The sequence below is a fragment of the Nanorana parkeri genome, unplaced genomic scaffold (genome assembly GCF_000935625.1).
Source record: "Nanorana parkeri isolate BGI_ZX_2015 unplaced genomic scaffold, ASM93562v1 scaffold246, whole genome shotgun sequence".
NCBI lineage: Eukaryota > Metazoa > Chordata > Amphibia > Anura > Dicroglossidae > Nanorana > Nanorana parkeri.
The window spans coordinates 642,117-656,628 of NW_017306514.1; the positions used below are offsets into that span (position 1 = coordinate 642,117).

The 14,512-nt window shown below is 45.3% G+C and overlaps 1 protein-coding gene across 1 annotated transcript in view; it reads right to left on the reverse strand.

Annotated features, from left to right (window-relative positions):
• Positions 1–8,433, reverse strand: part of AUH (AU RNA binding methylglutaconyl-CoA hydratase) — a 159,515-nt gene extending 151,082 nt beyond the window's left edge. The window contains exon 1 of the mRNA XM_018556669.1: positions 8,139–8,433. Coding sequence (XP_018412171.1) covers positions 8,139–8,352 — 214 coding nt within the window. The 5' untranslated portion in view covers positions 8,353–8,433. The remainder of the gene's footprint in view (positions 1–8,138) is intronic.
• Positions 8,434–14,512: the final 6,079 nt, after the last annotated feature.

Consider the following 14,512-nt stretch of genomic DNA (forward strand, 5'->3'; position numbering starts at 1 on the left):
TGGCCCCATTAAAATCAGTGAGAATTCAATGGGAGGGAACAGGCCTAGGCTGTCATGCTTAGATAGGTAAGCAAACATGTGGGGGGTTTGAAGTAGGGATGTCCCGATACCAGCATCGGTATCAGGACTGATACAGGGCAAGTACTTGTCAAAATGCCCAATACATAGCGCCGATGCTTGCGCTATGTTTTTTTTTCCTTTACTTGCCTTGCCGAGCGTCGCGTCAGGTGGGCAGCGCTCCAGGTGGGGTCCTAATTTAGGTGGCCGGCGACTGCCTAGAGGACCCCACCTGGAGCGCCACCCACCGGAGCAGCAGTGATGCGACACTCCTCTTCAGCTCAGCGCCAACGACGTCCTCATGTGTGAGGAAAATCGTTCGGCACCTCGATCAAACAGGCACCTGTAAGTGAGGGCCTGGCCTCAAGTGGAAAGTTTAGTGTTTTGTGTGAACAACAAGAATCTATTGCTGTAGTCTATTCTATATGTACTGTACATGTTCTACATATAGAATACACTGCAGCAATAGATTTACAATTCTTTCCTGCTAATATGAATGGGTTAAATGATCCATAGTACATAATATGTAGTTGTACTATGGATCATTTAACCTATTCATGTTAGCAGTGCAGAATTGTAAATCTATTGCTGTAGTGTATTCTATATGTAGTACATGTACAGTACATATAGAATACACTGCAGCAATAGATTTACAATTCTGACCTGCTAACATGAATAGCTTAAATGATCCATAGTACAACTACATGGTACGTACTATGGATCATGATTTAACCTATTCATGTTAGCAGGGGATAATTGTAACTATCACTGCAGTGTACTGGATGTGTGTGCTGTATATGTACTATGGATTATGATTTAACCTATTCATGTTAGCAGGGCAGAATTGTGAGCACCTCCCACAAGCTGAGCACCGAGACGCGATGCAGCGATCCTGCCCAGCGCCGACAATGAGATGCACCGCGTGAGGCAACAGGTATCGGAGTGAAACTGTAAGTGAGGGAAGCTGGGACAAGGCTGGCTGTAAATCTATTGCTATAGTGTACTGTATATGTAGTACATATAAACAGCACACACCTCCACTACGCTGCAGCAATAGATTTACAATTGTCCCCTGCTAACATGAATAGGTTAAATGATCCAAAGTAAGGTAGGGCTACTGCAGATTATACTAACACTCACCATACAATATCCAAATTTTACACAGCAGGTACCCTTTTGGCTGGCATACCTCGATCAGCTGATCAAAACAGCTGGTTGGAAAATCTTCGAAAGAACTGAGGTGGCAGCCAATGAGCTCAGCCAAATCAGCCAAAGCGAAGAGTGGGATTCCTCCATCAATGCTTGTAGCATTCGGATGCTCAAGTCAGAATTTGGCGTAAACAACATGAAAGCATAGATCCATCCTGTCTTGTAGCAACGGCTCAGGCTGGTGGTGCACTGGTGTGGGGGATATTTTCTTGGCACGCTTTGGACCCCTTAGCACCAATTGAGCATTGTTTACATGTCACAGCCTACCCGAGTATTGCTGCTAACTATGTCCATTCGTTTATAACCAAAGTGTACCCATCTTCTGATGGCTTACAGCAAGATAACGTGCCATATCATGCCAAGCTAAAATCATCTAAAAGTGTTTTCTTTAACATGATGAGTTCACTATACTCAGATGGCCTGCACAGCCACCAGATCTCAATCCAATACATGGACACATGCAGGTATTGCCCAGGCCAGCTACATTCTGCCACTCCGTCTCCTACTGATTTGGACATTTCTTCCCTCACACAGAGGACACATGCACAGTTCCACACAAACATGAAAGAAGAAAAGAAATAATTACACACAAAGACAGAGGATTAAACATTCCATAAAGCAGTACTGAACTCCACAGTCAACAGCCAGATAAACTCACAATGTCACATCATACTGTATGTTCCCCACACCATTAATTTCAAATACATCACTTCCTCTGGCTTCCTCCAGATTTTGTCATCCATGCTCTGCAGGTCACGGCACAACGCTCATGCTGAAAATGCTGCTGAGACTGGGCATGCTCAGTTTGGTGTCAGTAGCACAAAGCCATGAAATCAAATATAGTAGAGTTCCAGATAACTTGGCTTTGACAATATGCAGGATTGAAATTGATTTGAGGGAAATTTTAATGGGGAATTTCAGTTCCGCTTTACCTAAGCAAAACAAAATATATAATAATGGCAAAATAAAACACAAATGTACCTGGAAATGCACAATCAGCATTTACACGACCAAGAACGTATCTGCAGAGACACAGTCAGTGCGATAATGCAGCCTTTCTAAACAAGGGTGCCTCAACATTTTCCCACAGCATCAAGCCTCTAATGTGAAAGAGGGGGATTCTCATGAGAAACAGGGGAGCTCAGAGGTGCAGGGGGGCTTCTGATATGAAGAAGGTCTCCTAGTGTCAGAGGGGACTCTATGTGAAAGGTGGCAGTCTGATTGTGTTCTTGTGTGGGTCCTCCTTAAAATTCATACCAGACCCCTATCTGGGATAAGAGTCTGGATTTGATTTTGGAGGGACCCCACGTCATTTTTCACAATTACGGTTTTAACATGTAAGACTAGGGCATCGATTGTGTTTACTTTTAAAGGGTGCCGTGGCTGAAAAAAGGTTAAGAAATGCTGCCATAGTGACACAACAAGAAATGTTTTATTTATTTCCTTCAATGTAGGCTTAATAAGTATGCAGGAGGCCTATAAATAGCAACCTATAAGTATTGTCAGCCAGCATACATTTATATTGTGCTGCCCATGGCGGCCAAGGCCCCACTGGCCATGGCCTATGAGGCCTAGTGAGAAATCTGTCCCTGTGGGCATGTACAGTTACTATACATTCTTATTTTCCAACATGCCGTTTGCCCAACTTTGATTAGAGCAGCGGTTTTTAACCTAATCCGATCAATAACTAGGCCATATAATAATAGCTGAGCTGGCTTTTGATTACAACAAATATTCAGTCATTATTCAGTCATTATAATTTCTTTCAAGAACAGAACATACCATGCTGTTCCAATCCCGTATTGTCTAGAAAAAAAAGTCTAGCTGTGTAATTATTACAGAAAACATTGACCATGTTTTCCTGTTACTGGTGACTCATAAGAAATTCTACCATCTGTATCACGGGCAGACAAAGAACTGTAATTGGTTCAAACTAAGAGTCTGTCTCAGAAAGAGATCAATCATTGCATGGACTCCAAAACCTTTCAGTGTAACAACTTAGTCATACAGGTTGCATACATAGCTCCACCAAATGTCACATATGACCAGAAATTATTTTGCAACATATAAAGAACAATACATTCAGGGTACGATAATACCAGCAGCCAAGCTCAGCTGGTGCTGGTGTGCATATACCCGAACAGTGCCGATGCGCTCGATAGAGCTGCATGTCACTGTTGTCTTGGGGTTTTTTTTCTGTAGAACGTTACTGAAATGTCACAAGTGACATTTCATTCAGTTCTATGGGCTCGCTGCAGTGCGATGCAGTTTACCATGCCTGGATGTCGTAGTTTTATTAAGCGCACACAACTGGAATGCGGTGGTGTGAACCGAACCTATCCATGACAAGGCAATTTGCCTTGCATTAAGGCTGTGCTGGAATAAATGGTCAGCGCAACCCGAATGCAGATAGTGTGAACCGGCCTTAAAGCAAATCTGAACTTCAAGTGGAACTCTAGCCAAAACATTTTTAGTTTTGAACAGAGTGGCACAGGGTTTGTACCTCTTGCAGGTTGCAGAGATTTCTTCTCCCTTCCTGTCCTGGAGCATGGAAGAAAGTGAAGATCTCCCTAAACTGAAATCAAACTCCTCCACTAAAACAGGCATCCCCTGTGGAGGATTTCCTTCCTCCAGTGACAAATACTTGAAATTCTCTCATTTTCTGTTTCATTGATCACTGTCCACGAGCACACACATAGATTTAAAAAAAACTTGACAGAAGTAGTCCTTCCCTCTATATAAATACTTTTAGCAGAAAGGTGGAACTATGTAGAAACCGTGATCTTTAAAGACCTTTTTTGCCCCGTGTGTTGCAGGCTAATCTTTGGGAATGCTTGGCTTGTGCAGAGCCTGCTCCCTCTTGTAGTCCCTGGGCTCACCTGTCACTCACATTGTATAATGGTGATTGGTTAACAATCTCTGAAGGCTAAAAAAAGAAGTACTCAGAACTGAGCAATCAGACAACAGGTAGTTAAAAGGAGAACTATGGGGTTAAGGCTTTTCCCCATAGTTCTCCTTAGGGTAACGGAAGGACACAAACTAGCGTCCTCCCGTCACCCTAAGCTCAGTATACCGCGAGCAACAATAGCGGTATACTAAGACGCCGCAGCTGAAGCGGATCCCGACAATTATGTCTGGATCCGCCCAGCTGCGTGAGTGACAGCTGGCTCTGCCTATCTAGAGGCAGCGCCAGCTGTACCCGCCCCCTCCCCGTCCGTTCCGCCAGTCAGCGCTGGAGGATCGGAGCGGGGGGAGTCCAGTCCCTCACCTGTCACGGCAGAGAGCCGTGACAGGATCGAGGGGTGAGTATGGTATGTGTTCGCTCACTTCCCGATCTACTGAGCCGACCTGTGACAGTCTCATTGTCACAGGTCAGCTAGAACTATGAGGTGAGTGAAAAGCACTCACCTCATAGTTCTCCTTTAACTCCTTCGTGACTGACGACGTACAGTGTACGTCGCCAGCATCGGGGCTGTTTAAACAGACTCCCGGTGGCAATACACTGTTTAAACTTGTAGAGCCGACCGTCGGCTTTACAACAGAAGCGATTCTGGCGACTTACCTGTCGCCAGATCGCTTCTGTGTCCCGAAGAAGGGGCCACCCCGCCGGACACCCCCGCCGTGCTTCCTGGGCTCTGTTGCCCCTCCTACGGGCCCGGAACCGGCGTCCTTGGTGTCCACGGGGAGCTGGGGAGGAGGTCGACGAACTTCCGTTCATCGATCCCCTCCCCGTTCTATGGGACCGGGAGCGATGCAGATTGCATCACTTCCGGTCCCTGGGCTGTCAGTTCTGGGCTCCTGCAGCCCAGCTATAAGCTATTGAAGTGCGATCTGCACTTCAATAGCTTATTTCCAGTGTAAAAGGTGACACTGGGGGTCTTTTGGACCCCCAGCATTACCTTAAAGAGTGCCTGTCACCACCATCTGCTATCAAATAGGGGTGGGGCTTGTAAGCCCCCCCATGTGATAGCAGTCAAAGTAAAGTAAAATAAAAAAGTAATTTTAAATTAAAATAAATCTAATAATAATAAAAAAAATGTAAAAGTCCCCCGCATCCATTTAAGTCATTTTCAGGCCTAAGATGTGGAATATAACATGCGTGCAAAAAATGAAAAAAAGGCCTCAGTCATGAAGGGGTTAAGAAACAGATTGGGTACTCTACTTCCTCAATGTGCATGCGCTGGAGACAGAGAAGTCCTCAGACATCTAATAGACCACTGTGTCTCAAAAAAGACAGCCTGTCACCGCTTCTGTACTATCACATAGGAAACGGAGGTGGTCAGCTCTCTTATCTTAGATAAAAAACTAAGTAAAATGAAATAAGTTAAAGTGACTCTAAACTCAGGAGTTAAATCTTTAAAATATATTCAAGTATCTTAGCTATTAACAAAAATGAACAACCATGTTCCTCATGGTTCCTGTGTGTGTTGTAAAGTAGTCACCGCTCCAAGCTCACTCCCGTGATGGACTACAATCTCACTACAAATTAGTAAACTAAACATAATTGAAGTCCATACCAGGAGTGAGCTTGGAGTGGTGGCTACTTTACAACACACACAGGGACCATGGGGAACAAAATACCAAGGGGAACAAAAGTAGCCACCCACCAAAAGGAAGGACAGTGTTAGCACCAATGTTTATGAGATTTATGTATCCTATAATGACTGGTTTGCCACTTGTTTAGGCCGCCATGCAGGAGCCTTTAGTTGTACTTTGTACAAACATTTGTGATTTTTCGGTCCCATCACTACTATTGACTAGGCCAGGCGAAGCAGGTCAGAGCCAATAAAGCTAACCCGCCATCTCTAAAATGGTTGTTCCCTCATGAAAGTTATATATCACTAGCTCTGTCCTTTTATATAAGCAATAAATTACTTGTTGCATAGCTATATAAAAAGAGTAGATTGCATTGCGCAACACATAAAGTGATATAAAAGTCAAAAGGCTTTTAAGCTATTGGAAAAGCGGATGAAATCACTTACAATGGATACTGCTCCTTGATGTTTAAAGAGTTTAGGTTGCAGCAGAATCAGCTGGTCCTCTGGGCACTGGCCCTGACTTCCTGTTTTAGGGTGGCTCATTGCAGGGACCTATGGAGCCACCATTGTGTGTGCTAGTAAGCTGTGTGCATCTCCACACAAAGACACAAGGCAAGTCACTCTCCTCCTCCCTGCTCACCTTCCTCTAAGCTATTAGATGTACCGCTGCTGCAGACTGCTCTGTCCCTTGTATCTTGTACTGGACTGGAAGTTCAGGAAAGCTGAGTCGGAGCCAACTGTTTGGAAACATGATGTCTGTAAGTGCTCAGGCAAAGATTTAAAGAAACACTTTGCTGGGTAATGTATAGCTGTTTGATCTGGATTCATTATTGAAAACATGTTTCAGAGTTTAATGCTGTCTGTGTTTCTGCTCGAACGATTCACTCTCTTTGTCCTTGTGACTAATGTCACCGGGACTGTCTGAAAGTTAGGGAAAATGTAAAATTTTTTATGGTTGTCACCAGAACAGGAGGTGAAGGGATACCTTCAAATGGTTCTGGTGCTAGTTGTCAGAGGTGTTATTTACACTCGTTCTGTGAATACTTTCTGGTGACGGTGTGCAGGAAAATCTCCCCAGTGGGAACACATACAGCAATAACCACTTGAGAGATTTTATAACCATTCCACAATACTCAAACTAAGGCATCATCCACAAGGTGTATAATTTTACATAGAATCTTTTTCTTGAAATAAGCATCTCCTGTTACCTAGTGTCCTTGGTTGCTAGGACGTAAGGATCACTTACTGCCTAGCATCCTTGGTTGCGAGAATGGAAGTGTTTCCTGCTGCCTAGTATCCTTGGTTGCTAGGAAGTAGGCATCTCCTGCCACCTGGCCTCCTTGGTTGCTAGGACATAAATGCCTCCTGCCACTTACAGGTCTATTCACAAAAGGGTGACAAGTTTGGAGAAGGCAGGAGAAGTGAACAATCTAGGACAACATAGCTGATTTGGAAACATTCTCAAATTCAGCTCACTTTCCTGTTCAGCGATGTTGTCCTAGATTGTTCCCTTCTCCTGCCTTCTCCAAACTCTTCATTCTTTTGTGAATAACCCTTTTAATGTCATTGGTTGCTAGGATGTAAGCATCTCCTGCCACCCAGCGTCCATGGTTGCGAGAACGTAAGAGAGTCTCCTGCAGCCTTGCACCCTTGGTTGCTAGGACGTAAGCATCTCCTGCCACCTGGTGTCCTTGGTTGCTAGGATGAAAGAGTCTCCTGCCATATTGCATCCTTGGTTGCTAGGACATAAGCATCTCCTGCCACCTGGTGTCCATGGTTGCTAGGATGTAAGCCTCTTGCTGCCTTGCACCCTTGGTTGCTAGGATGTAAGCATCTCCTGCCAACTGGCATCCTTAGTTGCCAGGACGCTAGTGGCTCCAATAAAGTGCATTTGTGCTGTACACATGTTAACGTTAGGACAAATGTTTACATGCACACAGCATAACATACAGTGGTCCTGGATTGCAGATTTTTCCAATTTTGGTTTACACAGCTCTACACTGCGCACCCTCAAGGCCAACAGGTGTGAATGGGCCCAATACAATACAGCTGCATTCAGAGCCATATAAATTACAGATTTGAATGCAGGGTATTGTAAGCCCGTGTGCAAAAATAAAACCCTGATTATTTTTAAAAAGGTTTTGTGTGGGGCTTCACTTTAAATTTCCCACACTTCACCCTCTTTTACTATGCTGTAAATCTGTTATTCCATCAATGATTTATCCACACAGCACACAATCATGCCTCGCATAGCGTAATAATGCACCAGCTTAAAGGGCTTTCACACAGCAGCAGGTGAGCCATGACGCACTCGGGATGACGTCACGCCGTTACCTTGCTCCTCTCCCTCCAGGTAGCTGACCCTCAGTTCGTCCTCGCTTCTCGCCTCCGAGCTGTACTGGCGCCCCCCAGTGCCGTACACACGTATCACCAAATGCCCCTGCCCCCCGAGCTCCTGGCCGCGAGGGACCCGCCACGAGGCGGCGCGTGCAGCCCATGCTACCCCACCGCCGTAGCCCAGGACCCTCAAGCCAGCCAGAGCCGCCATGCTGGGTGACGTCACTGAAACGCCGCCACTGCACGCTTGTCCGGGAATAACGCTCCTGCTGGTGTGTGCCCGTACTGTTGTCTATAAAGTTATTTTTAAAAAAATCTGTAGAAGTTTAGGTGACGTCTCGGCAGGTGGGCTGCTTGCGAAATGTTAGCGGGCAGATTGAGCAGTGTTCCTTGGTTCGTGCTCAGCATAATGGGGAAAGTAATGCCACAAATATTCTGAGGATGGAAACATTGTGACTCAGGGGTTGTACATGGCAGGAAACAGCCTTCAGTACGGTTACATAAAGTCAGCTGACAATAAAGCACTGTGGAGTATCAGCAGACCTGAAAGGTTGTAAGAGAGCGATTAATAACATCCACATATCCCCCAACTGTCCTTTATTTAGAGGGACTGTCCATCTTTGAGAACCAAATCCCTCTTTCCTCCTCAGTTGTCCCTCTTTAAGGGCAGATGTGTACAGTAGACCTGTATAATACATGCGATACTTAACAACAGTGTTGTGCGGAGACTTGGTGTGAACCAAATTCAGCCAAGCCTGTGCAATCAGATGCAGCCTAGGCATTACCTGCCCTGCAGCTACACGGCACAAAAGAGCACAGAATACCCCTACTTTTGCTGATTGGGCTGAAGGGTGTCAGTGACAGTTTTGGACGGACTTGGTTCCCACCAAGTCCCCACACTACTCAAAGGAGAACTATGGGGTTAGGGCTTTTCCCCATAGTTCTCCTTAGGGTAATGGGAGGACACAAACTAGCGTCCTCCTGTCACCCTAGGCTCAGTATACCGCAAGCTACAGCTCGCAGTGTACTGAGACGCCGTAGTATACCACGAGTTACAATAATGTCTGGATCCGCCCAGCTGCGTGACTGACAGCTGGCTCTGCATATCTAGAGGCAGAGCCAGCTGTACCCTCCCCCGTCCGTTCCGCCAGTCAGCACTGGAGGAGGGGGAATACAGTCCCACCCCTGTCATGGCAGAGAGCCGTGACAGGATCGAGAGGTGAGCAAACTCCGGTATGTGTTCGCTCACTTCCCGATCTACTGAGCTGACCTGTGACAGTCTCATTGTCACAGGTTGGCTAGAACTATGAGGTGAGTGAAAAGCACTCACCTCATAGTTCTCCTTTAATCTCACGTGCCCCACTCAATATGGCCGCCGCTTGAGTGGGGCAACTCAGAATAATAGCGTGCTGGATTAGTGTGATCCTAGTTCATTTTATTACTTCATTGCTGTGCTGTATGTGTATAGGCCAATGCCTTGGAGTTTGGTCCATACTTGTGGGCACACTGACCAGCTGGGAAGATTGCAGAAGAAAGGTTCGATGTCAATTGGCGGGCTGCACAGTGATGTTCCCTTTACATGTAGGTATAACCTATTTAATTGTCACAGGTCGGCTAGAACTATGAGGATGAGTGAAAAGCACTCACCTCATAGTTCTCTTTTAACCCCTTCATGACTGAGGCCTTTTTTTCATTTTTGCACCCATGTTATATTCCATATTTTAGGCCTGAAAATTAATTAAAACCCCCACACATTATATAGTTTAAACAGCCCCGATGCCGGCGACGTACACTGTTCGTCGTCAGTCAGGAAGAGGTTAAAGTGACACTAAACACAAATCTTAAACGTGCTTTCAAGTACCTTAACTATAAACAAAAATGTACCTTATTTGTGTATCGCTGGGCTGTAGATCCTCAAATCATCTCTGAATTGGTGCTGACACTGTCCTTCCTTCTGGAGGGTGGCTACTTTTGTTCCCCATGGTGCCTGTGTGTCAGTGACGTGCAGTACCTCTTGTTCCAGGTGAGGCATTCCCCAGCACGTCCCGCCCCCCCGACTCCCGAAGCCCCGCCCTGTCGGCCCAAGCTCCGCCCCTTGTCGGATGTAGCCTTGACAGACGAAGCAGCGCTCTGTCCATGACAGGTTACTCAGCGGGGAGGATCTCCCTGCTGTGTAACCTGCTAGATGCCGATCTGAATGGAGAAAAAGCTGTCAGCTGCAGACTTGAAGTTGACAGCTTTTTCCTACATAATTCTAGGTGAGGCTCTGCCTCCCCTGACCGCACGTCCCTCCTGTGTGTGGTGTAAAGTAGCCACCACTCCAAGCTCGCTCCCGTGATAGGCTACAATCTCATGTTTATTTTACTAATTTGAATTGAGATTATAGTCTATCATGGGAGCGAGCTTGGAACGGTGGCTACTTTAACCACCTGCTGTCCAGCCGTTGTCATTAAACATTTCTTGAATGCGGATGGGCATTTTTTAACGTTCTTTCTCGGCAGGCAAGCTCAAGCGGTCCAGGTTAGGAACGCTTTAGAAAAAAAGGCTGTGTGAATCCGGGCAGGGTAACACGGTGAGGATTGCTGGAATAGAGGAAGAGGTAAGTATCAGACCAGGTGAGCCAAGGCCTTGCCTGCCTTGTAGAGCCTTACCTCAAAAGCAAGGCCAGGTAAAGGGCATGGGGAAGGAAGGGCAGCTGTCCTGGGCACAGTGTTTTCATGGGGGAGCCACTACATAGGTCAAGCTTGCTGGAGCCTCTTCAGCTCTGCCCCAACCAGCTTTTACTGAGCCATCCACAGCCTGCAATCCCCACTGACAGGGAACAGAAGTCCTACTCAAGAGCACTTCCGGTTCCTGCACAGCATGTGGCCGTGCCCACTTGCGTCTGCCATCATCTTCAGGAGTACTTCAGGGACTTACTGTGGTGGGGGAGCTGCAGTGTAAGTATGTGTGGGGAATGGGGGCTGCATTGTATGTGTGTATGTGAGGAGAGGAGAGGGCTGCATTGTATGTATGTGGGATTGGGGCAGGAGGTTGCATTGGGTGTGAGTTGTGGTGGGGGGCTGCATTGTATAGTTACATAGAATTTGAGGTTGAATAAAGACATAAGTCCATCAAGTCCAACCTATTGCATGTATGCATTTATGTTTGAGCAGGTGTGTGCGTGTATATGAGTCCATGTGTGATTTTGCTCTTAGCAGTACCTATACCCCTGTATGTTACGGTCTCCAAGGAACTCGTCCAAGAGTTTCTTGAATGATTCCACACTCTTAGCTGAAATCACTTCCTGCGGCAGTGAGTTCCAGACCTTAACCGCTCTAACTAATTTTTGGTGGTGCCCTCTGGTCTTTGTTATGGAGCTAACCGTAAAGAGTTTGTTAATAATGTTGCTGTCTCCATTGAACAGTTTATACAGGAAAATCATGTCCCCCCTTAATCTTCCAAATCTTCCAAAGAGAACATATTTAATTTTAACAACCTTGTTTCATAGTTCAGGTCCTCCAACCCCTTAATGAGTTTGGTTTGGTTGACTTTTTCTAGCTCAAGGACATCTTTTCTGAGTACCGGTGACCAAAACTGGACCGCATACTCCAGATGTGGCCGAACCAGTGATCTGTAAAGTGGCAAAATTATAGACTTGTCCCTGCAATACATCCCCTTCTTAATACAGGACAGGACTCTGCTTGCTTTGTTTACAGCAGCCTGGCACTGCGAGCTTTTGTTCAATCTGCAGTCTACAATGACCCCCAAATCCTTCTCCATTTCTGACTTCCCTAGTGGCACACCCATAAGTATATCGTCCATTTGCCTATTTTTAACTCCAAAGTGCATTGCTTTACATTTATCGACATTGAACTTCATCTGCCATACAGTTGCCCACTCCCCTATTTTATCCAGGTCCTCCTGTAATGTTACAATGTCTAAATCTGTGTCTACTACCCTCTCAATTTTCGTATCATCAGCAAACACTGAGACACGGCTATTCACTCCCTCCCCAATATCCTTATTAAACAGGTTGAAGAGCATGAGGCCCAGCACAGAACCCTAGGGCACGCCACTCATGACCTCAGCCCAGTCTGAAAAGGTGCCATTAATTGATACTCTTTGTACACGTTCCTTTAGCCAGTTTTCTATCCACATGCTCACTATTTCATCTATGCCCATAGACCTTAGCTTGTATAACAAGCGTTTATGTGGCACCGTATCAAATGCTTTGGAAAAGTCCAGATATACTACGTCCACCGGCCTCCCCCCATCCAGATCTCTACTTACCCCTTCGTAAAAGGTTAGCAGGTTGGTCTGGCAAGAAAGATCCTTCCTAAATCCATGCTGGTTATCAGTTATTATGCCATGATCCTTGAGGAATTCCACTAAGTAGTCCTTAATAATTCCCTCTAACAGTTTGCATACTATGGATGTCAGGCTAACTGGTCTGTAGTTCCCGGGTTGGCATTTTGACCCTTTTTTGAATATAGGTAACACATAAGCCCTCCGCCAGTCGCTTGGCACTCTACCAGTCATTATGGATTCCTTAAAAATGAGGAATAATGGTCTCGTTATCTCCTTGTTGAGTTCCTTGAGTACCTTGTGTGTAGATTATCAGGTCCTAATGCTTTATTTACATTAAGTAGTTTCAGCCTATGTTGTATGCCAGCTTTTCGGTCAACCACTGAGGTATATTTTCTGTTATACTATGTGTTTTATCATGTACATTAAACCCGTCTTTTTCCTTGGTGAATACGGACGAGAAAAAATTATTTAGCGCCTCTGCCCTCTCCCTGTCGTTTGTTACTAACTGTGGCGATATATTTCTCACATTCAATTTTAGCTGCCCGGACTACTAGTTTACATCTTTGTAGTTTTTGAACGCCAATACTGTCCCCTCGGTTTTATACTTAGTAAATGCCACTTTCTTTTCCTTAATGTGATGTTTTACTGTTTTATTTAGCCATATAGGCTTAGTTTTTGATCTTTTACTTTTGTTACCCAATGGTATACACTTGGTAATAGCATTTTTTAATTTGTTCTTGAAACAGTCCCACCTCTGGACAAAGCTTAGTTTATTAAATAAGTTTTCCCATTCGATGTCACCCACTATATTGCGTAGTTTATCAATGTTGGCCTTTCTGAAGTTTAAATGGAGAAGGATTTGGGGGTCATTATAGGCCGCAGATTGAAGAACAGCTCGCAGTGCCAGACTGCTGTAAACAAAGCGGGCAGAGTCCTGTCCTGTATTAAGAAGGGAATGTACTGCAGGGACAAGTCTATAATTTTGCCACTTTACAGATCACTGGTTCGGCCACATCTGGAGTATGTGGTCCAGTTTTGGTCCCCGATACTCAGAAAAGATGTCCCTGAGCTGGAAAAAGTCCAGCGGAGGGCAACCCAACTCATTAAGGGGTTTGAAGACCTAAACTATGAAACAAGATTGTTAAAATTAAATATGTTCTCTTTGGAGGTTAGGAGATTAAGGGGGGACATGATTTTCTTGTATACACTGTTCAACGGCGATAGCAACATTATTAACAAACTGTTTACAGTTAGCTCCGTAACAAAGACCAGAGGGCACCACCACAAATTGGTAGAAAAAAAATGTCTACACACGGGGCGCAAGGGGTTCTTCACAGTTAGAGCGGTTAGGGTCTGGAACTCGCTGCCGCAGGAAGTGATTTCAGCGAAGAGTGTGGAATCATTCAAGAAACTCCTGGATGAGTTCCTTGGAGACCAAGACATTCAGGGGTACAAGTATTCTTAAAGTGACATTAAACCCTCAGATTTTTTAACATAAAACAATACTGTAATGTGTGCCTTACTGTAACTCATGGTTATTTCCCTTCTCTTTGCTGCTCTTCCTTTTAAATCCTCATGTCTTCTCATGCTTGGGAAGAACTTCCCTTTTCAGCTGAGTGCCTCTTCCTGTAGTGCTGGCTCAGGTTACAAACGTACACACAGACACCATGTAGCTATTCCAGAGACAAGGCAGTCTGCTGCAAAACAGAAGTTCTGCCCAGCATGAGAACAGATACAGATTTAAAAGGAAGAGCAGCAAAGAGAAGGGAAACAACCATGGATTACAGTAAGGCACACATTACAATATTGTTTTATGTTAAAAAATCTGAGGGTTTAATGTCACTTTAAGAGCAAAATTACACATGGACTCATATACACGCACACACCAGCTCAAACATAAATGCATACACGCAATAGGTTGGACTTTATGGACTTATGTCTTTATTCAACCTCAAATACTATGTAACTATGTAAGTCAGCGATTAGCCAATCGCTGAGCACTTGTAACCCACTTACCGCCCTGACTAGCCTGTCAGAGGAGGGTGAGCGGGCGGTGCAGGGAGGAGAGCGTGACCTCCTGT